The following is a 24,323-nucleotide window of genomic DNA, read 5'->3' on the forward strand; positions in this document are numbered from 1 at the left end:
ACAGCCTCCATCTGGATCGCCCTGCGCCTCGTCCTCCGGGTCGTCCTCGAGACCGGCTTCGGTGTGCTGCAGGAGCCACGAGTTAGGGAGAGGGGTACTGTCACGACTTCTACCAAAGGTGGCCCCTCTCCCTGTTCGGGCAGCGCTAGGTGGTCGGTGTCGCCGGTCTACTAGCCATTACTGATCCCTTTTTCCTTTTCTGTTTGTTTTGTCTTTGCTTCTTTTTCACACCTGGTTTCATTTGCGTTAATTTCTGTGTGTATAATTGTAACCTGTTGCCTGCCTAAGTTTGTGCGGGATTAATCTTTTATTGTGATATGCTCGGTTGGATTTACCGTTATTTGTTTTCACGGTTACGTAAAGTGTATGAGTGTCGGAACTTTCTTTGTTCCTCCGTGCGTTTGCACATTTCGATTGTGCCATTCCTGTGTTGGTGGACTGTCTTATCAAAATACGCTTCTCAGACATCCCTGCTCTCCTGCGCCTGACTCCTACACCTACCACCTAGACGCACCTTATCACAGATGTGCTCCACTTCTATTCCCATACCTCTCTCCCATTTGGCCTGAATTCACAGGTGTCAGGGAGAGTTGAGGATGACATTACCTTCTAGATGGCTTCATAGACAGCCTGGAACGCTGGCTGCTTGTCATCATGGTAAACACCTCTGTTGCCGTGGAGAATGAAGATGCCCTCTCATTTGGCTGCGAGACAGTTGCTGCCGTATATACAGTGGTCTGGACGGTAGTTCCATTGGCACGGTGACACATACAGGCTCTCTGCAGGAGTGCATATGGAGAGTTCGCTGAGGGTGTCGGTTCAACCATTGGGAAGTTGTATACTTACAGAAAACACATATTCATCTAGACAAAGAAGCTAAGGAATTAGTGTAAACTATACAGCAATGTGTGTCTGGGTCATGTTGACTTGGAATAAAACAAAATACAAATACAAATTGGGAGGTACTGTCTGAACTTGAAACACACATTTTGTTGGGCAGTTGCATAACGTTTTAAAGGTCCAAAACGAACAGTGATAATCATGTTTTTCATCAACATGGGTGATATTAGGATGAAACCAGTTCAACGTAGGATGACCCAAGTATTTACATTGATAAAGTTTGGTCATAATGTTAGATAATGTCACTGTGGCTGCTTTGACTTGTGAACAGTATATTTCCTGTAACAAATGTGATAATCACTGTATTTTGTTCTTCCATCTCTAAGCCAACTACACTGAGTCTGAGAACTGGCAGCGCACAGCTGGCATGAAGGAATGCTGTCCACAAACGGAGTTGTGGTGTGTATAATATTTGTAATTTCCACTGTGTGGGTTGGAGCTGTGTTTTATTATTCCACCTCATTTCGTCTTACCACTATCATCAAGCTGTAATGATAGACATTTTAGAAAATTCAACATCTACTGTCTGCGATAGAAAATCAGCTTCCCCAAGGCAAAGAATATGAGATATGCTGCAACGCCTGTGAAGACAAACCCAACATACTGTTAGTCATAGTTATTCGTTTCAAATCTGCATCAATTTAGCATTTCAGGCACACAAAAAAATTTAAAATACAAACATTGAAAAGTTTTACAAAAAAGTGCACAACCAAATATTGCATATTTCAAATTGAGTATTTCCAAATCACCAGCAAACACATTGTAGAATGAGTAGATCACTACATCAACGAAATGATAGCATAATAACTCAGTAAATAAAAGGGAATTACATTCCCTATCCATTTAATAAACATTTCCCCTTTCAAAAACATTACAGGCTACGTAGACAAGCTCCTGGATCTCCTCTTCAACGAGGTCATGCTGTTATTAAATGGGGCTTGTAAGGCAAGACTCTCAACTTTAAATGGTCACCGTACTTCTTATTCTTTGGAAGGCTACTCCTCTTACACTGTTTGTGCTAGAAACATCATTCAGACGTTAAAACTTTCAGAGTGGTCAGAACCAGGGTGTTTTATATACACATTTTTGATATCTTTTATACTTTTTAAATTATTAAGCTTTAAGTAATAACCATCTTCATCCACTTTAGGGCTGACTCTATTTAGTCGACTGGTTGATAGGCTGTTGGTCGACCAATATATTTTTTTAGTCGAGCAGTGGCAAATATATATATTTTCTCATGGAACATCTGTCTCAGTGGACTAATCCATTGAGGAGGCTGCGGGGATGCCACGGTCCAAGAACAAGGGGAGTGTGGCTCAGCTGCACAAGGCACGTCTCTCCAGAATGTGCTCTCGCCCGCCATTTTGTGCATATTCATTGTTTCATAACTTTATTGTGTGCATTGTTTGCTGTGTTTATCAACTTCCCATTACATATATCACCAGAAGTAGCCTACATTTACTGTTAATTCACATAATTTCTCCTCTGCAATGTTTGTTTGGTTTCTGTTAATGCATAAAATATATTATTATTATTACACTCGTTTACTGTTCTCATTGTCAGAATAGACACATTGTTTGCAGAACTCACAAACTATGCTACACTTGTGAGAAACAAGTTTTTGTTGAATTCATTCCATTCACGAGTTTTGCTAAGTTATTCATTGTCTGTTTGAAACGCTCCTGCCAATGTTGAGGAAGGACATGCACCTGACTAAGAATATAGAAGTAGGACTAGTCTACATGGCCTGCGCGCAAATGTAGACCTATAAATGTACCCATTTGGGTATATCTGATTACTATTTCTGATTGTCAACTCACCACCAATAATGAGCTGTGGAACTTCTCAAAGTAATTTTTGCTTCAGCTCAAACAGCAAGTAAAAATAGTCTGTTTTTAGAATCAATTAAAAATGACAATAGTTCCTCAAAGTATTTGAAAAATATTTCCAGTTCTTTCCCTTTCGATAACAACTCGGCAAGAAAGTGTCACGCCCTGGTCTATATTTATTATGTTATCTTCATTTATTGAGTCAGGCCAGGGTGTGACATGGGTTTATTTGTAGTGTGTTTCGTCTTGGGATTGTGTGGGGTGTACAGATTGGTCTATGGCTGCCTGAGGCGGTTCTCAATCAGAGTCAGGTGAATATCGTTGTCTCTGATTGGGAACCATATTTAGGTAGCCTGGGTTTCACTGTGTGTTTGTGGGTGATTGTTCCTGTCTCTGTGTTTGTTGCACCAGTCAGGGCTGTTTCGGTTTTAGACGTTTGTTGTTTTGTATTTTTCGTGTTCTTCATCATTAAAGATGTATCGAACGAACCACGTTGCATTTTGGTCCGATCCTTGTTCCACCTCTTCGTCTGAGGAGGAGTTGGAAGAAACCCGTTACAGAAAGGGAGAAATGTAATGCTCTGATCCAGTGGAAACATAAAATGGCTGATTACTTCTTGTCCCTTGCACAAAAAGCCGACAGCGGGAAACTCTGAGGAAACAGGATATTTTATACAATGTTGCAAGTGTGAGTTTCCTGCCAACACAGTTGATAATGGTACAGTGTTTCAAGTTCGTTGCAGACAGGCCATGCACAGCCAATGTGATTTATAGGATATTTCATTTTAGCAGGATATTTTCTACCTGCAGGCTGCAATGTTTTTTATTAGTTTATCTATTTTTTATTATTATTATATTATTACTATTTATTAGTAGGCTATTTTTACAGAGCTGGCAATGGCAATAAATGTTACTTTAAGATTTGTATAAGACTATTATAAATTAAATGAAACTGTTTAACAAAAATGTGCATATGAAAATTATAACAGGCACGCAGATCGGTAGAAAACACATATACAACATGATGCTGCCGCCACCATGCTTCACTGTTGTCACGCCCTGGCCTTAGAGAGCTTTTTATATCTCTATTTTGGTTTGGTCAGGGTGTGATTTGGGTGGGCATTCAATGTTCAGTTTCTATGTTTTGTATTTCTTTGTTTTGGCCGGGTATGATTCTCAATCAGGGACAGCTGTCTATCGTTGTCTCTGATTAGGAACCATACTTAGGAAGCATTTTCCCACCTGTGTTTTGTGGGCTGTTGTTTTCTGGTTAGTGTTTTCTGCACCTGACAGAACTGTTCGTTGTCGTTTCTCACTTTGTTATTTTGTTCGAGTGTTCATGAACACTCACCACGCTGCACTTTGATTTGATCCTTCCTCATCAGACGACCGTTACAACCGTAATACATCCCCATAGCATGATGCTGCCACCACCATGCTTCACTGTAGGGATGGTGCCAGGTTTCCTCCAGGGGTGACGCTTGTCATTCAGGCCAATGAGTTCAATCTTGGTTTCATCAGACCAGAGAATATTATTTCTCATGGTCTGAGAGTCTTTTGCCTTTTGGTAAACTCCAAGCAGGCAGTCAAGTGCCTTTTACTAAGGAGTGGCTTCCGTCTGGCCACTCTACCATAAATGCCTGATTGGTGGAGTGCTGCAGAGATGGTTGTGCTTCTGGAAGGTTCTCCCATCTCCACAGAGGTGAAATTTGCCAAAACATCTAAAAACCTGTTTTCGCTTTGTCATTCTGGGGTACTGTGTGTAGATTGATGAGGATTTTTATTTATTTAATCAATTTTAGAATAAGGCTGTAACGTAACAAGATGTGGAAAAAGTCCAGGGAAATGAACTTTCGGAATGCACTGTATAGTTGATTTTATTAAAACACAAAGGTACGTCTTTCGACAAATCAATTGATCAAAAGAAAAGATGACTCTCGGTCGACAGAATTTTTTTGTCTGGGACAGCCGTAATACACTTCCGTGGGATTTCCTCAACATTCTAAAGGTCCCATTGTGACATCATCACTTCCAACATTCCATTCACTGTAAATGCAATAATGCAACTTTTGACCCAAATCAGCTACTTTGACCACTTTGCCAACAACTTAAACAAAAATTTAAGAGCGTATGAAATCTTCCTCTACTTCTCTGTTTTCAAATTGGAAATCTGAACAGAATTTTCTGATACCGATCAAACGTTACAGCTGTTTAAGTAACCGCATCCACATTCTCTAACTTTTTTATAAACAACAGAAATGATTAGGCTGGGATCGAACACAGGCTGGGATCGAACCCGGGTCTGTAGTGATGCCTTAAGACTGCTGCGCCCCTCGGGAGGCCTAATTGGGATTTTAATGAAAGGAGAGAATTTGGAGCGGGAGTTTTTTTTCTGTGAGCCTGGAGTGTTCTTTTTAGAGGAGCGGTAGGAAAGGACCTGGAGTGGTTTTTAGAGGAACGGAAGGAAAGGACATGGAGTGGTTTTTAGAGGAGGGGTAGGAAAGGACATGGAGTGGTTTTTAGAGGAGAGGTAGGAAAGTACATGGAGTGGTTTTTAGAGGAGAGGTAGGAAAGGACATGGAGTGGTTTTTAGAGGAGAGGTAGGAATAGACATGGAGTGGTTTTTAGAGGAATGGTAGGAAAGGACATGGAGTGGTTTTTAGAGGAGCAGTAGGAAAGGACATGGAGTGGTTTTTAGAGGAGCGGTAGGAAAGGACATGGAGTGGTTTTTAGAGGAGCGGTAGGAAAGGACCTGGAGTGGTTTTTAGAGGAGAGGTAGGAAAGGACATGGAGTGGTTTTTAGAGGAGCGGTAGGAAAGGACATGGAGTGGTTTTTAGAGGAGAGGTAGGAAAGGACATGGAGTGGTTTTTAGAGGAGCGGTAGGAAAGGACATGGAGTGGTTTTTAGAGGAGAGGTAGGAAAGGACATGGAGTGGTTTTTAGAGGAGGGGTAGGAAAGGACATGGAGTGGTTTTTAGAGGAGCGGTAGGAAAGGACATGGAGTGGTTTTTAGAGGAGAGGTAGGAAAGGACCTGGAGTGGTTTTTAGAGGAGCATTAGGAAAGGACATGGAGTGGTTTTTAGAAGAGAGGTAGGAAAGGACATGGAGTGGTTTTTAGAGGAGCGGTAGGAAAAGACATGGAGTGGTTTTTAGAGGAGAGGTAGGAAAGGACATGGAGTGGTTTTTAGAGGAGCGGTAGGAAAGGACATGGAGTGGTTTTTAGAGGAGCGGTAGGAAAGGACCTGGAGTGGTTTTTAGAGGAGCGGTAGGAAAAGACATGGAGTGGTTTTTAGAGGAGAGGTAGGAAAGGACATGGAGTGGTTTTTAGAGGAGCGGTAGGAAAGGACATGGAGTGGATTTTAGAGGAGCGGTAGGAAAGGACCTGGAGTGGTTTTTAGAGGAGAGGTAGGAAAGGACATGGAGTGGTTTTTAGAGGAGCGGTAGGAAAGGACATGGAGTGGTTTTTAGAGGAGCGGTAGGAAAGGACATGGAGTGGTTTTTAGAGGAGCAGTAGGAAAGGACATGGAGTGGTTTTTAGAGGAGCAGTAGGAAAGGACATGGAGTGGTTTTTAGAGGAACGGTAGGAAAGGACATGGAGTGGTTTTTAGAGGAGCGGTAGGAAAGGACATGAATGGTTTTTAGAGGAGCGGTAGGAAAGGACTTGGAGTGGTTTTTAGAGGAGAGGTAGGAAAGGACATGGAGTGGTTTTTAGAGGAGCGGTAGGAAAAGACATGGAGTGGTTTTTAGAGGAGAGGTAGGAAAGGGCATGGAGTGGTTTTTAGAGGAGCGGTAGGAAAGGACATGGAGTGGATTTTAGAGGAGCGGTAGGAAAGGACATGGAGTGGTTTTTAGAGGAGAGTTAGGAAAGGACATGGAGTGGTTTTTAGAGGAGCGGTAGGAAAGGACATGGAGTGGTTTTTAGAGGAGCGGTAGGAAAGGACATGGAGTGGTTTTTAGAGGAGCAGTAGGAAAGGACCTGGAGTGGTTTTTAGAGGAGGGGTAGGAAAGGACATGGAGTGGTTTTTAGAGGAGCAGTAGGAAAGGACATGGAGTGGTTTTTAGAGGAGAGGTAGGAAAGGACATGGAGTGGTTTTTAGAGGAGCGGTAGGAAAGGACATGGAGTGGTTTTTAGAGGAGAGGTAGGAAAGTAAATGGAGTGGTTTTTAGAGGAGAGGTAGGAAAGGACATGGAGTGGTTTTTAGAGGAGCGGTAGGAAAGGACCTGGAGTGGTTTTTAGAGGAGGGGTAGGAAAGGACATGGAGTGGTTTTTAGAGGAGAGGTAGGAAAGGACATGGAGTGGTTTTTAGAGGAGCGGTAGGAAAGGGCATGGAGTGGTTTTTAGAGGAGAGGTAGGAAAGTAAATGGAGTGGTTTTTAGAGGAGAGGTAGGAAAGGACATGGAGTGGTTTTTAGAGGAGCGGTAGGAAAGGACATGGAGTGGATTTTAGAGGAGCGGTAGGAAAGGACCTGGAGTGGTTTTTAGAGGAGAGGTAGGAAAGGACATGGAGTGGTTTTTAGAGGAGCGGTAGGAAAGGACATGGAGTGGTTTTTAGAGGAGCGGTAGGAAAGGACATGGAGTGGTTTTTAGAGGAGCAGTAGGAAAGGACATGGAGTGGTTTTTAGAGGAGCAGTAGGAAAGGACATGGAGTGGTTTTTAGAGGAACGGTAGGAAAGGACATGGAGTGGTTTTTAGAGGAGCGGTAGGAAAGGACATGAATGGTTTTTAGAGGAGCGGTAGGAAAGGACTTGGAGTGGTTTTTAGAGGAGAGGTAGGAAAGGACATGGAGTGGTTTTTAGAGGAGCGGTAGGAAAAGACATGGAGTGGTTTTTAGAGGAGAGGTAGGAAAGGGCATGGAGTGGTTTTTAGAGGAGCGGTAGGAAAGGACATGGAGTGGATTTTAGAGGAGCGGTAGGAAAGGACATGGAGTGGTTTTTAGAGGAGAGTTAGGAAAGGACATGGAGTGGTTTTTAGAGGAGCGGTAGGAAAGGACATGGAGTGGTTTTTAGAGGAGCGGTAGGAAAGGACATGGAGTGGTTTTTAGAGGAGCAGTAGGAAAGGACCTGGAGTGGTTTTTAGAGGAGGGGTAGGAAAGGACATGGAGTGGTTTTTAGAGGAGCAGTAGGAAAGGACATGGAGTGGTTTTTAGAGGAGAGGTAGGAAAGGACATGGAGTGGTTTTTAGAGGAGCGGTAGGAAAGGACATGGAGTGGTTTTTAGAGGAGAGGTAGGAAAGTAAATGGAGTGGTTTTTAGAGGAGAGGTAGGAAAGGACATGGAGTGGTTTTTAGAGGAGCGGTAGGAAAGGACCTGGAGTGGTTTTTAGAGGAGGGGTAGGAAAGGACATGGAGTGGTTTTTAGAGGAGAGGTAGGAAAGGACATGGAGTGGTTTTTAGAGGAGCGGTAGGAAAGGGCATGGAGTGGTTTTTAGAGGAGAGGTAGGAAAGTAAATGGAGTGGTTTTTAGAGGAGAGGTAGGAAAGGACATGGAGTGGTTTTTAGAGGAGCGGTAGGAAAGGACCTGGAGTGGTTTTTAGAGGAGGGGTAGGAAAGGACATGGAGTGGTTTTTAGAGGAGAGGTAGGAAAGGACATGGAGTGGTTTTTAGAGGAGAGGTAGGAAAGGACATGGAGTGGTTTTTAGAGGAGCGGTAGGAAAGGACATGGAGTGGTTTTTAGAGGAGAGGTAGGAAAGGAAATGGAGTGTTTTTTAGAGGAGAGGTAGGAAAGGACATGGAGTGGTTTTTAGAGGAGCAGTAGGAAAAGACATGGAGTGTTTTTTAGAGGAGCAGTAGGAAAGGACATGGAGTGGTTTTTAGAGGAGAGGTAGGAATAGACATGGAGTGTTTTTTAGAGGAGAGGTAGGAAAGGACCTGGAGTGGTTTTTAGAGGAGCGGTAGGAAAGGACATGGAGTGGTTTTTAGAGGAGAGGTAGGAAAGGACATGGAGTGGTTTTTAGAGGAAAGGTAGGAAAGGACATGGAGTGTTTTTTAGAGGAGCGGTAGGAAAGGACATGGAGTGGTTTTTAGAGGAGCGGTAGGAAAGGACATGGAGTGGTTTTTAGAGGAGTGGTTTTTAGAGGAGCGGTAGGAAAGGACATGGAGTGTTTTTTAGAGGAGCGGTAGGAAAGGACATGGAGTGGTTTTTAGAGGAGCGGTAGGAAAGGACATGGAGTGGTTTTTAGAGGAGCGGTAGGAAAGGACATGGAGTGGTTTTTAGAGGAGAGGTAGGAAAGGACATGGAGTGGTTTTTAGAGGAGCGGTAGGAAAGGAAATGGAGCGCCGGAGCGGTGCCCAAGCTCTACTCCATGAGTGATGAGCAGGATATCCAACCACTCACATACTCTGGTCACCAGGTAAGCAGTTCAAAAAGCCTATTATTTAAGTTTTAGGGGCGAGAAATGTATCCTACCTTGGCTACAACAACCCAATGTAATTTTCAAGTGGAAAACTAGGCTGTAAACTGCAGTGAATAGCCTACGTAATTTGAATAACGCTCAAAAGCCTGGCGTTTTGAATGCATATTCATTTCGAAATAAGTGCATCTAAGTTGCCTGATTGGACAAACACTTTCGGTTATGTTTTTTTTTGTGGAAGGTTACCCGAAATGTTTGACCCAGGTTAAGCAATTTAAAGGCAATGCTATCAAATACTAATTGAGTGTATGTAAACTTCTGACCCACTGGGAATGTGATCAAAGAAATAAAAGCTGAAATGTATCATTCTCTCTACTATTATTCTGAAATTTCACATTCTTCACATAAAGTGGTGAACTTAACTGACCTAAAACAGGGAATTTGTACTAGGATTAAATGTCAGGAATTGTGAAAAACGGAGTTTAAATGTATTTGGATGAAGTGTATGTAAACTTCCGACTTCAACTATATGTCACCCGTTGAGCATGTTTGGGATGCTCTGGATCGATGTGCACGACAGCGTGTTCCAGTTCCCGCCAATATCCAGCAACTTTGAAAAGGAGTGGGAACAACATTCCACAGGCCACAATCAACAGCCTGAGCAACTCTACGCGAAACAGATGTCGCACTGCATGAGTCAAATGGTCACACCAGATACTGACTGGTTTTCTGATCCACGCCCTTACTTTTTTTAAAGGTATCTGTAACTCAGTAAAATCTTTGAAATTGCTGCATGTTGCGTTTATATTTTCTTTCAGTGTAGATATCTTGCTCTGTTAAATGTTGGTCTGCACTATAGTACATACAAATATAGTCCAGCTATAAGTCCATAAAACCTATTTTGTGTGTGTGTGTGTGTGTGTGTGTGTGTGTGTGTGTGTGTGTGTGTGTGTGTGTGTGTGTGTGTGTGTGTGTGTGTGTGTGTGTGTGTGTGTGTGTGTGTGTGTTGTAGTTGTAGTTCCCACGGAACTATGCCTGGCAGTGACACAGTGGCAACTACGATACGGGACAAGTTTTTAAAAACAATTACAATACAGAAAAACAATGAGCAGTGAGCACACGCAGAGCAGAATGACATGTGGCCCATTGTTTACCTTATTACCTGGCAACGATCACAAGGGTGTTTCAAAGAGCTGTCAGTCAAGGTGAGCTCATGAATATAAGCTCCCCGCCCACTGAGCCTGTTCTGTCAGACTTCCTGATAGTTAGCGATGAGAGTAAGGGTACAATTTCTTCCATTCTAAGCATTTCAATGGCGTACAAATATTATGGGTGATGTTTTGGTCACTCAAGGGCTATTTTTAGTCAGGAAATAGGATGACAGTGCGGGACCTTTAAAAATGGTGTGAGGGCGAGTCTCACCTGGGTTGTAATGGAAGATGATGTTGAGCAGGTCGTGGTCTCCCCATGTGATGTTGAGTTTATACTCTGCAGCAGAGGCATCAGCAGCTCTTCCCATTGGAGGGGGACTGATGTCATGTCATTCTGTAACAAGTCAGTCTTGACAGGAACAAAATGTTCAGTGACAGTGTGCACCACTTTCATTCTTACATGAGGGCTGTGACACAATATAGATGGAAAACTATTAACACCTAATTCCTGACTGACACCAAACAGTCAACACATTGTTTAATCCTTTCTGTTTTTGAAACATGCCAATATGTTCATTGCACAGTACACAGCTGGTGAGCAATGTTCCCTCCACTGCGTGCGCAGTGCAGAAGAAATATCAGCGCGCTCAGAGAAGCACGAGATTGAACGTAACTCAACTTTCTAGAGTTTCCCCCGTTAGTTGACACTATCAATGTTTCCTTTTACTCAGAGCTGTAGTAGGCCTATATGCAAATAGACCATTGCCATATATGGATCTGTGCCATTCTCCTGGACTTTAACGCACGTGTTCGTGAGAAGATGTGCCTGTTTTGAGATTAAAGCGAGAGCTGCATGTAGCCACGTGTGCACATTTAGCTAGTAAGAGAGTTATTATCCAGGTTATAGCTCATTTCTAGTCAGCAATGGGGGGGGGCTCTTCCTACGAGAGCACAAAACGTTTTGCATTTCTAGACTTTAGACACTTTGAAAGGCAACCCCCCCATTGCTGACTAGAAATGAGCTATAACCTGGATAATATCTCTCTTACTGGCTGAATGTGCACACGTGGCTACATGCAGCTCTCCCTCTGATCTCAAAACAGACACATCGACTCACCATGAGCAAGTCAGGGAAATAGCTTTTTTTCTGTCTTAAAGGGGAAGTGTTGTATTTTGAGTCGGGCTTGAATAAGCTAAGTAGCCAATAGGCAGAGGGTAGCATCATTTGTCTGATTCTTTGTAATTAATGGAATAGGGATGATAATAATGTGTTTTATTTTGTAAAGTGATTTCTTGAATCAAGCACAACCTTTTCAGTCACCTCCTTGTCTGAAGGGCAAGTAGATAAAAGACTGATGTCAGGCCCTGCGTGTTGTTTTCAAAAGTCTCATGGAATGTAGACCTACATTGAACACCACACACTGGCTGCTACTGACCTCCACATACAACACCCGTTCTGCTAGTCACATTCTGTTAAAGGTCCCCAAAGCCACACATCACTGGGTCGCTCCTCTTTTCAGTTGGCTGCAGCGACTGGAACGAACTGCAAAAAACACTCAAACTGGACACTTTTATCTCCATCTCTTCATTCAAAGACTGAAACATGAACACTCTTACTGACAGTTGTGGCTGCGTTGCTTGATGTATTGTTGTCTCTACCTTCTTGCCCTTTGTGCTGTTTTCTGTGTCCAATAATGTTTATACCATGTTTTGTGCTGCTTCCATGTTGTGTTGCTTCTATGTTGTTGTCATATGGTGTTGCTGCCTTGCTATGTTGTTGTTTTAGGTCTCTCTTTATGTAGTTTTGTGGTATCTCTCTTGTCTCTTGTCCTGATGGGTGTTGTTACCTATATTTTAATCCCATCCCCATCCCAGCAGGAGGTCTTTTGCCTTTTGGAAGCCATCATTTTAAATAAGAATTTGGTCTTAATTGACTTTCCTAGTTAAATAAATAAAATGTCCGTGTTAAAATGTTATGAGATGCATTTTCTCCATTGTTTTGGATGGTAGACCACTCTGGTAGGCCTACATTATGATCTAATAGAACTGTATCTGAAAGCGAGTATTGCCTCAGTGTTCACAGTAAACCTGTGCCGAAAGTTGCACAGATTTTTTCACATTGTTCAAGTTTGCGCTTAGCAGACCTGAAATGTGGTAAGTGCCGACATTGTTTTGAGGGAACATTGCTGGTGAGACACAGTTTGTAAGTCATGCAAAAGAATGGCAACAGTGAACTCTTCTGGTCGAAGCTGGTGGTGCAAGACACCGACAGAAAATGTCTTGGCCAACATTACTAATTGAGAACTTAACAGAAGGTGCTAAAAACAAGCTGAGAAGCTTCAAGAGAGCTTGACAGTTCCCTCTTTCCCTAATAAAATAATACAACATTCTCTTCACCTTCATTTTCCACCTCCGATCAAGCACTGACACACACACACACAAACGTACCTTATGAGTATTTATCTCTAATCCTGGTCATGTTCATGACCCCAGAGTTCACCCCCCGTCCTGCTATAGTAGGGGTGTCAGGCGAAACGGTTGTACCAGGCCATGCATGGATCTTCGAGCTCCAGGGCCATGGCTGCTAGCTGGGTGGAGTTGAAGAGACTCAGAATGGACCAGATCTCTTCTACAGGTTGAAGGAACAGGATGTCTGTGTCCACATGCAGCAGAGATATCACGTCATTTAGGATCAGCTAAAGAGGAGGGACAGAGGTGAGAGGTTTAAGGTCAGAGTCAGGATCTCTTTGTCCACGTGCAGCAGAGATTCCACATCATTTAGGATCAGCTAGAGAGCAGGGATAGAGAGAGGATGTCTTCTTCCACATACAGCAGGGACTTTATGTCCTTTAGGATCAGCTAGAGGAGGTACAGAGACAGTGAGAGGTTAGGGAGTCTTCGTTCACCAGGGACTTTATGTCCTTTAGGATCAGCTAGAGGAGGGACAGAGACAGTGAGAGGTTAGGGAGTCTTCGTTCACCAGGGACTTTATGTCCTTTAGGATCAGCTAGAGGAGGGACAGAGACAGTGAGAGGTTAGGGAGTCTTCGTTCACCAGGGACTTTATGTCCTTTAGGATCAGCTAGAGGAGGGACAGAGACAGTGAGATGTTAGGGAGTCTTCGTTCACCAGGGACTTTATGTCCTTTAGGATCAGCTAGAGGAGGGACAGAGACAGTGAGAGGTTAGGGAGTCTTTGTTCACCAGGGACTTTATGTCCTTTAGGATCAGCTAGAGGAGGAACAGAGACAGTGAGAGATTAGGGAGTCTTTGTTCACCAGGGACTTTATGTCCTTTAGGATCAGCTAGAGGAGGGACAGAGACAGTGAGAGGTTAGGGAGTCTTCGTTCACCAGGGACTTTATGTCCTTTAGGATCAGCTAGAGGAGGGACAGAGACAGTGAGAGGTTAGGGAGTCTTCGTTCACCAGGGACTTTATGTCCTTTAGGATCAGCTAGAGGAGGGACAGAGACAGTGAGAGATTAGGGAGTCTTTGTTCACCAGGGACTTTATGTCCTTTAGGATCAGCTAGAGGAGGGACAGAGACAGTGAGAGGTATCAGGTTTTTTTGACCTTTATTTTAAAAAATCAAGGTAAAGTCATTGAAGAACAAATTCTTATTTACAATGACAACCTAGGAACAGTGGGTTAACTGCCTTATTCAGGGGCAGAATAACAGATTCCTACCTTGTCAGCTCAGGGATTCAAACTAGCAACCTTTTGGTTACTAGTCCAAGGCTCTAACCACTAGGCTACCTGCCAAAATCAGGTTTGCTTTGACACACAGGTTTAGATAACTAGTTAAAAATATAAACACAACATGCAAAAATTTCATTGATTTTACTGAGTTATTATTCTACCTTTATTTCAACAAGGAACACAGACTGAGACCAAGGTCTCTTTTACAGCTGGGCCCTGCGTATACATGTTTACACATACAGTTTATGTACAATGATTACAATACGAAACAAGACAAACAAAACGATCACAGATAACACAAAAAAAATGCAGCAACAGATTGTTCAGGCTCTGAGGGCTGTGCCGGGTGGAGATGATAAGAGTATGTGGTCATTAAGGCCAGATCGTTCTTCAAGACGGTCATAGATGACCAGCAGGGTCAAATAATAAACACATTAGTTATAGAGGGTGCAGCAGCAGCTCAGCAACTCAGGAGTAAATGTCAGTTGGCTTTTCATAGCCGAGCCTTCAGAGGTCAAGACAGCAGGTGCGGGAGAAAGAGAAGAGAGAGGGAAAGGGAGGGTTAAAACCGCAGGTAGCACAACCGGTGAAGGTTCCACAGCCGCAGGCAGAACAGCAGAAAATGGTTCAGCAGCACGACCAGGTAGACGGGAACAACCAACAGTTGTCGGGCCAGGTAGTCCTGAGGCGTGGTGCTAGGGCTCAGGTCCTACAGAAGAGGAGAGAGATAGATGGGAAAATTAGAGGAAGCATACCTAAGATCACACAGGACACCAGATAAGACAGGAGATTTACACAAGATAGGACAGACTGACCCTAGCCCCCCAATTTTAATATGTTTGTCAAAAGAGCAACCGGGAGCATCCCGAGTGGCGCATTGCAATGCTAGAGGTGTCCCTACAGATCCAGGTTCGATCCCGAGCTGTGTTGCAGCCGGCCGTGACCGGGAGACCCATGAGATGTTTTTTATTTGATCTGAGAGCAGATTTCTTTGTTTCTTGGGACCTAGAACAAGCATCTATGTTTTGTCCCGAGTTTTAAAGTTAAACATTTGCCGCCATCCATTTCCTTATGTCAGAAACACAGGCTCCTGGGTAGGCAATTTTGGGGCTTTACCATGTTTCATCAAAATGCACAGCTGTGTGTTGTCTGCATAGCAGTGAAAGTTGATATTGTGTTTCCAAATGACATTACCAAGAGGTAGCATATCAAACATTAGGATCCCCTTCAAAACAGCCTTAATTTGTCGTGGCATGGACTCTACAAGGTGTTGAAATTGTTCCACAGGGATGCTGGCCCATGTTGACTCCAATGCTTCCCACCACAGTTGTGTCAAATTGGCTGGATGTCCTTTGGGAACCCAGCAGCGTTGCAGGTGTTGACACAAACCGGTGTGCCTGGCACCTACTACTATACCCCATTCAAAGGCACTTCAATCTTGCCCATTCACCCTCTGAATGTCACACCCACAATCCATGTCTCAACACTTAAACATAGATTTATTAACTGCTCTCCTCCCCTTCATCTAAACTCATTGAAGTGAATTTAACAAGTGACATCAAAAAAGGGATCTTATCTTTCACCTGGTCAGTCTATGTCATGGAAAGAGCAAGTATCCTTATTGATGGTGCTTTGAAAGCGGCACTAAGGTCTAGGAGCACGAGGACAGATGCAGCCTTGGTCTGACGCCATTAATAAAGGTTATTTATCACCTTCACAAGTGTATAACAGGGAGCTAATTTCTTGTGCTTTTTTTTGGGGGGGGGGGGGGGGGTTAGTGGTGCCACTCTATCTAGGGTATTATGTAAAGGTTACATGTAGATCCTTTTTGTATAACCTGACAGCTGTCAATGCATTTTCCAAATTACAGTCTCCTGTGTGAGGAGCGTAGAAAAAAATATGGTGAGGACCCATCTGCCATAGCCTCGTAATTAGCAGACGGATTACCGCCTGCCCTTGTTTGGTAGCTAACCATTCATCTAAGGTTGCGAGATCAGGTGGCTTGCGAGGCTACATCTGCCTCCCACTCTGAACAAGAATTGAGGATACTCAGTGTGACTGATAAATCGATCAATTTGATTTTATTTCACAATATAAACTGTTGATGATAACATGCTTGACTAGAAAATTCTGGAAGAGAAACTAACAATACTGTTTCATAAGTTTTTACTCAAACATTATTATTAGACTGTAACACAATAATTGAGATTCTCATTGACGTACATACAACATGGCTGGCTATAACCAGTAACATAAAACAGTGATATGATTCAGTAACATGTGCAGTAAAATGTTAGCTGAACTACAAAGTAATGCTTCATAAACAATGAGACAGTCTCTGAGACACAGATTAAGCTTATTCCTGGGCTAAGAAGAAGCATATTCAATGAAGATTCTCCATCAAAAGTGATTTTTAGTTCAGGACTAGATTTAATCTGTGTCTGGGAAAGTAGACCAATATCTTCTCATGAATCAATGTACACGATATACCAGCAGGTGCAAACTATCTGCTGCTAACAAAATTCATCTTTTACAATCAAGAGGTAGTCCACTTGCTTCATATTTCACCTCATAATTAGAATTGTTGCTAAATTCTGGTCACATTCCCAAAATTCACAGTTTTCCTGAAATCTCAGTTGGAGTAATACTGAATGTCCTACTTCATCCCTCTTGATTTCAGGAATGTCACAACCGTGATTAGTGGAAAACGTACAGACTTTGGGTAAGTTACCGGAAATGTGCAACTCTACTCATAATGCATATTCGTATTCCTCTGTAGCAAAGAAAACGTGTTTACTCTGCAATAGTCCACATTGTTGAGAGATAGAAGCCGACCACTGATGAGTGATGACACTATTAACACTGCGGTGTCGTAAGTACATCACATGGCATTATTCAGTTGTGCATCCAGGGTTCATTCAACACTAATATATAATATATATAATAATATATGCCATTTAGCAGACGCTCTTATCCAAAGCGGCTTACAGTCATGCGTGCATACATTTTAAGGTATTGGGTGGTCCCGGGAATCAAACCCACTATCCTGATGTAGTAAGTGCCATGCTCTACCAACTGAGCTACAGGAGACCAACACCATCAATACCATTACAGCTTCAGTTCACTCAGGCCAAGGTTGTCTTCATCAGGGCATAACATAATTTTTTTTAAATGTTGTGCAACAGAAAACAACTATAAGTGTTTCTTATTGGACAGGGATAGGTACTACCCCCCCCCCCCTTTCTAGCTTCAGTCCATTTTTCTTCTGTTTGGTGCCTACTGAACACAACCCAGATCTTGGCTGAAACCAATACGTTGATGCTACACAGCGTTCTCCCAGCACCAAAAGCCCAGTCATTATACTTGCTCATCACGGAAAAGCAGTGTAGTATTCAACCCAATTGGAACTGGTGGTGGTGGTATTTAGGCATGTTGAGATGTTGGGGTGAGGAGTACCAGACATGGGGTTGTTGCATTGGGTGTAATCTTCCATGCTAGAATTGTATGCAATATTCAGACACACTTGTCTTGTTCAATGAGACCAAGTTGGATGAGTAGGGAGGAAATGGGGGAGGGAGTAGGGTTAGTGAGTCTCTCCGTTAACCAACGAGCCCTCTCCCCGAGGTGAGGACGACCGTGACACCCCCCTTTCAGTGTTGTCAGAACTAGTGTTGCCGCTCTGGCTGTGCTGGTCTGCCGAGGCAGCACTGGAAGGAGTGCAGACGGGCTTGGTCTTCTCCTTAAAGTCTGTGATTATGACGGTCAGGTCGCCCACCGTAACCTCCAGGTGCTGGGCACTGCTCCGGTCCACGTTTTTTAACCTGGGCCTGGGATGGGAACAGAGACAGAGAAGGGTATAGATGGATTTAAATGGTTAAAAGAACAGGAGGAGGGGTCAATAGTATGGCGAGTCAGGATACTAACAGCAGGAGGGGTTAATATTATATTAGTTAGGGTACTAACAGGGAGGGGTCAATAGTATGGCTAGTCAGGATACTAACAGCAGGGGGGGTCAATATTATATTAGTTAGGGTACTAACAGGGAGGGGTCAATAGTATGGCTAGTTAGGGTACTAACAGGGAGGGGTCAATTGAAACATGTGAATGATTTTGATGAAATGTAATAATCATGTAAATCATTGCACTAAGGTAAGATGATTGAAATCTTCTTCAACATTCATAGTATCTTTGCAAATATGTTCTTCAAACATAGGTTCCTCCTTACCTCATCTTCTTGTGGCTGTTCTTTCTCAGTGTGGGTTCCTTTTCACTCTTATCTTTCTCCCATTTCTCCTTCTTCTCTTTTTTGGGCTGTGTGGGTGAAGCAAACTGTGGAGTGACTTGCTGGGCGACAAGTTGGGAGACAGGGCGAGGCTTCCTAAAAAAACAGAAAAAAGTTGTGACTATTATTATTTACCCTGCCTTTATGTACATATCTACCTTGTACCCCTACACATAGCCAGCAGATTCCAACCATATCATTTACACTGCAGCAATGGTAGTGTCAGCCAATCAGCTCTTTTGTTGTTTCAACTAGCAGAATTTCTTCAACGTATCATGCCGGCTCCACGGTGTCAATGTAACCATGATTGCATTCCAACCCCAGTGCAGCTCAGTGTATCTGCTGGCTACAGGGCACAGTGATCTGGTACTGGTACTTCCTGTATATAGCTTTATTCTTGTGTATTTTATTCTGTGTTACTATTTGTATTGTTCTTATGTTTAACTGCATTTTTGGAAAGGGCTTATAAACAAGCATTTCTTGGTAAAGTCTACATCTGTTGTATTCAGCGCGTGAGACAAAATCTATTTCATTTGAATATTAAGCCGTTAACAGAATTATGCACTGCATATTTATGAACACTGGAAATATACAGGGGTCCTGTTTCTTACCGTGTTGACGTTCCCTTTCTGACATCGCACATCATGCACTTGAAAGCTTCTGCGGTGTTCCTGAACGTACAGACGCTACAGTCCCAGTATCCATCGTCCGAAGAGGGCTTGGGTTGCCGCTTCGGCCTTCAAAGAAAACACGCACACAGAGATGGGGCCCAACACTGTCAACATAGCCATTTAAGCTAATATATTAATGAATGTGGGTATATATAAAAATATATATATATTTTAAAAAACACAACATACAAACGACTCTTATTTGAGTCGAATGATCAGACTCGTCCCATAAAAGAGCCAATCCGCCGCCATGAAGATACAATGTAGCTAACTAGCTAGCGGCGCTACTCATCCATTTGTACCGCACTCTGTTTACAAGTGTTCATCACATATTTAGACAATTTTTCAACATAAATATATTTATAAATATACAAGTTTTTTTTTTTTACCTTGTGGGGCTCTTCTTGTCTCCCATCGTATAAAACCTATATTTGTTGGAACTCAATATTGGTTAATTTTTGACGGGCAAATTGACCAAAGCCGCTCTCTCAGTTATCGTGAAAACTCCAGTCGAGTGGAGGGATGATGATCACGTGGTAAAGCCCATCCAATCATTCTAAAGGCGCGCGCACACACACACACACACACACACACACACACACACACACACACACACACACACACACACACACACACACACACACACACACACACACACAATGTCATAATATTCTTTCACATCTTACAGTTTATATCTAGATGCAGGCAATTTGCACATAATGGGGGTACATATATATTCTAATGGAAAAGCGATGCAGAATTCCCCCTTAGCCTTTCTTCAATATATTTGATTGCAGTTTTAGAATATATTAATACTTATATTTTAGAATATATGAATACTTATGGATGTGTATGTGATAGCTGCCTACATAATGGTTTTGCGTGGCATCATATAGTGTAGTCAATGGTCCGAACATCACCATTCCGGAACGGTAGGCGGCAGGATACTTACTCTTCGTAGCATATTGCACTCCACCAATCAACAACGAAGAGCTAGGATTTTGGTGGCGTTTGTTGTCGAAAGTTGCAAGAGCAGAAAGGTTCAACAATATCTTCTATTTTATTGCCCTCCCACCACAATTTTTTTTGCAAGACTATCTTTAATACTAATACACAGAGCACGTTCAGTCGGTAAGTTCGTTTTTCATATCAACAGCTTCAGTGCAAAGCTAGCAGCTGTTTGTTAGCTCACGTTGACTACTAGTAAGTTAGCTACTATGCTAGATATACAACATTGTTTGAAGCGCCATTATCATTGCAATTGATTTGCGATGTTAACGCATCAGCATTATGAATCGTCAGTTTTTGAATATCAATCACATTTGTATCAATGTTGCATAGACAATTCAATTGCTACATATTTGCAGGTTTTACACTATCCCACACCATATCCCCCTGAGGAGCCCTTCATCATCATCATCATCAACAACAATAAGTAAGTTAGTTAGCTACAACTCCACCGAAGTAACTGGACAATCGGTGTGTACAATATGAAGGGATAGTTATAATGAACCCATACTTTCATGGTTTGATTTGCCATATGTCTTTTTGCCAGAGTAATAAAAGGGATGTTTTGTTAGTTCACATGCTGCCTGTACTAACCACACAAAGTTACTGTCTAATGGGGCATTCGTGTGCTCGTGGGAAACTGGAAAGTCGTAAGTCTGACAAGATTGTGTTTAAATGCCTTTAAAGTCAGACCAATTTTTCAACCAGATTTTAGCTAGCTTGATAATATCTCAGCATGACCACAGTCTCGTACTTAAAGGTGCAATATGCAGAAATCACTTCTGCCATTTCCTGGTTGCTAAAATTATAATAGTTTGCCTTATTTCCGTTTATGACAAAACGAGCAGTCATTGTGTAGATAGTACAATGATTATCTAAACCACTGTGAAATATCTTTACCATAACCAAAAACAGTATTTTCTGCTGTTTGAAGCTGGTCTACAAAACCGTAAGTAAAAGATGGCAAAACTGACAACAGCAGCGTAGAAAATAGCACACGTAGAACAGATCTACCACTTCTTAGACATGCTTTTAATGAGAATGACAGAACTGTAACTCACATTTCTATGTGAATTTGGTCAGGTTGCTCAAAAAAATCAAATCAAAGTTTATTTGTCAAGTGCGCCGAATATAACAGGTGTACAGTGACTTACAGTGAAATGCTTACTTACAAGCCCAAACAAACAGTGCAATTTAAGTTTAAAAAAATAGGTATTAGGTAAACAATAGATAAGTAAAAACAGTAAAATGACGGTGGAAATAACAGTAGTGAAAAAAGTTATATGTTGTAGCAGTCAAGAGTTTACAGGTGAAGCGTCAAGGATTTCATTGCCGAAGGTAGGATTACAGCTGCTTGTCACACAAGTGTTGAATGTTTTTCATCACGGTAAATTCTTTAAAAAATATGTTTTTGCATTCAGTACATTTTGGTTTTACTTTTTCCAAGTCTCCTACCGACAGTTAGCCCATCGCCATCCACACACTGATAGTGCTCCTATTTAGTACCCCGGGAATTTGGTTGCTCTGTGCTTCTAATTAGACCAGTCACACCATGGTGATATGGTCCAACGAGACTTTGAAAACCAGGCTAGCTTTACCAGACTAGCTAACGTGTCAAGGTGATCTAGGGAGTTGAATGGCCAATCCTATTGCTCAAACACAAATAGATTACTTTTCCGTGTGTAATCTTAAATAGCTTACAATGATAGACTGCGACAGAGCAGGTAAATGTCAAACTGGAACATGAAAATGCGCTGGGAAGTTACTGGCCCGGTCTGGCCAGTGACTAACGAGATCCACTGGTCTAATGTTTTTACTGGCCTCTGGACAGCGGCCCATCGTTAATGTCAGACCCTGCATCTCGTTGCTTGTTCTGCCCACCATGATTCATTTGCTCCCATTGGAAATGACAGGCTGTGGTCTATCTTGGGTTTGTTATCAAAAAATCTTAGCTAAGCTCCTCACGGCTAATGTCAGCTAGCTTATAACTACCAGCAAGTAAAGCATCAAATTGTATTTAATGCTACGTACAAGCTGCCTTCTAAGTAAGTAAAAACATATTTGTGAAAAAATACACTAAATAAAGTAAAATAACAATAATGAGGCTATATACACAGGGTACCGGTACCAAGTCAATGTGCGGTGGTACAGGTTAGTCGAGGTAATATTGAGGTAATTTAGGTAATATGTACATGTAGGTAGGGGTAAAGTGACTTCATAGATGATAAACCTTGAGCAGTCGGGGGCAGTGCAAATAGTCCGGGTAGCCATTTGAGGTGGAATAGGCTTTTTCTACATTTTGTTATGTTACAGCCCTATTCTAACATGTATTATTGTATTTAACCTCATCAATCTACACACAACAACTCATAATGACAAAGCATTTTTTTTTTCGCCAATTTGTAAGTCGCTCTGGATAAGAGCGTCTGCTAAATGACTTAAATGTAAATGTAATTTGTAAAAAATATCCTGATATCACATTAACGTAAGTATTCAGACCTTTTACTCAGTAATGCTTTCTATAACAAGCCACGGACACATGACTCACTGTCTGTAGGAGCAAAAATAAAAAGAAGTAATTTGCGTGGTGTACCTAAAAAAAAACTGTAGTGCATTCGGAAATTATTCAGACCCTTAACTCAGTACTTTGTTGAAGCACCTTTGGCAGTGATTACAGCCTCGAGTCTTCTTGGGTATGACGCTACAAGCTTGGCACACCTGTATTTGGGGAGTTTCTCCCGTTCTTCTCTGCAGATCCTCTCAAGCTCTGTCAGGTTGGATGGGGAGTGTTGCTGCACATCAGGTTTCTCCAGAGATGTTCGATCGGGTTCCAGACAGTCTGGCGGGCCACTCAAGGACATTCCGAGACTTGTCCCGAAGTCACTCCTGCGTTGTCTTGGCTGTGTGCTTAGGGTCGTTGTCCTGTTGGAAGGTGAACCTTCGCCCCAGTCTGACAACCTGCTCCAGAGCACTCAGGACATCATCAAGGGTCTCTCTACTTTGCTCTGTTTATCTTTCCCTCGATCCTGACTAGTCTCCCAGTCTCTGCCATTGAAAAACATCCCTACAGCATGATCCTGCCACCACCGTGGTTCACCACAGGGATGGTTCCAGGTTTTCCCCAAGATGTGAAGGTTGGCATTCAGGCCAAGGAGTTAAATCTTGGTTTTATCAGACCAGAGAATCTTGTTTCTAATGGTCAGAGAGTCCTTTAGGTGCCTTTTGGCAAACTCCAAGTCGGCTGTCATGTGCCTTTTACTGAGGAGTGGCTTCCGTCTGGCCACTCTACCAAAAAGGCCTGATTGGTCGAGTGCTGCAGAAATGGTTGTCTTTCTGGAAGATTCTCCCATCTCAACAGAGGAACTCTAGAGCTCTGTCAGTGTGACCATCGGGTTCTTGGTCACCTCTCTGACCAAGTCCCTTCTTCCCCGATTGCTCACTTTAGCCAGGCGGCCAGCTCTAGGAAGAGTCTTGGTGGTTCTAAACTTCTTCCATTAAGAATGATAGTTGCCACTGTGTTCTTGGTGACCTTCAATACTGCAAAAATGTTTTGGTACCCTGTGACTTGACACAATCCTGTCTCAGCTCCACAGACAGTTCCTTCGACCTCATGGCTTAGTTTTTGCTCTGACATGCACTGTCAACTGTGGGACCTTATATAGACAGCTGTGTGCCTTTCCAAGTCATGTCTATTCCATTTAATTTGGCAGGTGGACTCCAATAAAGTTGTAGAAACTACTCAGGGATGATCAATGGAAAGAGGTTGCACCTGAGCTCAATTTTGAGTCTCATAGCAAAGGGTCTGAATACTTATGCAGGTTTTTGCTTTGTCACTATGGTAATGTTGTGTACATTAAGGATTTTTATTTGATTTAATCAATTTTAGAACAAGGCTACTGTTTGAGTACAGGCTACTGTGATTGTAAATAAAAAATGAAATTGCTGCATTAGCTAGGTTATTTATCATCCAATATGATTACACAGTACCTGTCTTGACTGCGCCAAACCAGGAGAAGCAAGTTAGGCTAGCTAGCTAGGCTAATCAAGACATGCCCTTTCTCATCCTACACAGTTACAAACGACTCCATTCAAAATATTAAGTAGGAGCCTTACCTCTTGGTTGTTGTACTGTAACCCATCATTTAACTTGTAATTGTCATTTTAATTCTGTCATTTTTGATTTAGTCTTCTGTTGATTAGATACTTTTGTACATATAGTGTATGTGGACACACCTTCAAATGAGTGGATTTGGCTATTTCAGCCTCACCTGTTGCTGACAGGTGTATAAAATGGAACACACAGCCATGTAATCTCCATAGATAAACATTGACAGTAGAATGGTCTTTAATAAAGAACTCCGTGACTTTCAATGTGGCACCGTCATAGGATGCCACCTTTCCAAACCCTGTTTGTATAGCCTTGAAACATGGTTAATT

At 42.4% G+C, this 24,323-nt stretch overlaps 2 protein-coding genes and 1 pseudogene across 4 annotated transcripts in view; 1 reads left to right on the forward strand and 2 right to left on the reverse strand.

The window, feature by feature from the left end:
* Positions 1-609: 609 nt before the first annotated feature.
* Positions 610-15,402, reverse strand: LOC135509795 (glucoside xylosyltransferase 1-like; annotated as a pseudogene).
* Positions 15,403-15,980: 578 nt separating this feature from the next.
* LOC135509006 (YY1-associated factor 2-like) lies at positions 15,981-19,397 on the reverse strand. Its single transcript, XM_064929288.1, has 4 exons — positions 19,268-19,397; positions 18,819-18,944; positions 18,151-18,303; positions 15,981-17,752 (listed from the first exon to the last, which is right to left on the reverse strand). The coding sequence occupies exons 1-4, from the start codon at positions 19,291-19,293 to the stop codon at positions 17,509-17,511; spliced, it is 549 nt and encodes a 182-aa protein (XP_064785360.1). The 5' UTR covers positions 19,294-19,397; the 3' UTR covers positions 15,981-17,508.
* A 465-nt stretch (positions 19,398-19,862) lies between these two features.
* The window catches only part of LOC135509008 (periphilin-1-like), a 47,328-nt gene continuing 42,867 nt past the window's right edge, over positions 19,863-24,323 (forward strand). For all 3 annotated transcript variants that reach the window (XM_064929290.1, XM_064929292.1, XM_064929291.1), the window contains exons 1-2: positions 19,863-20,009; positions 20,246-20,313. In XM_064929290.1, the coding sequence (XP_064785362.1) occupies position 20,313 (1 nt within the window). In that variant the 5' untranslated portion in view covers positions 19,863-20,009; positions 20,246-20,312. The remainder of the gene's footprint in view (positions 20,010-20,245; positions 20,314-24,323) is intronic.

The sequence above is a fragment of the Oncorhynchus masou genome, chromosome 22 (genome assembly GCF_036934945.1).
Source record: "Oncorhynchus masou masou isolate Uvic2021 chromosome 22, UVic_Omas_1.1, whole genome shotgun sequence".
Classification (NCBI taxonomy): Eukaryota; Metazoa; Chordata; class Actinopteri; order Salmoniformes; family Salmonidae; genus Oncorhynchus; species Oncorhynchus masou.

Excerpts from the sequence above, each read along its gene's own strand:
- LOC135509006 (XM_064929288.1), bottom strand. The coding sequence starts at position 19,293 with ATGGGAGACAAGAAGAGCCCCACAAG. Across the intron at positions 18,945-19,267 it reads GACAAGAAGAGCCCCACAAG|GCCGAAGCGGCAACCCAAGC; the intron begins GTAAAAAAAAAA and ends TTTTCTTTGAAG. Across the intron at positions 17,753-18,150 it reads AACAGCCACAAGAAGATGAG|GCCCAGGTTAAAAAACGTGG; the intron begins GTAAGGAGGAAC and ends TTCCCATCCCAG.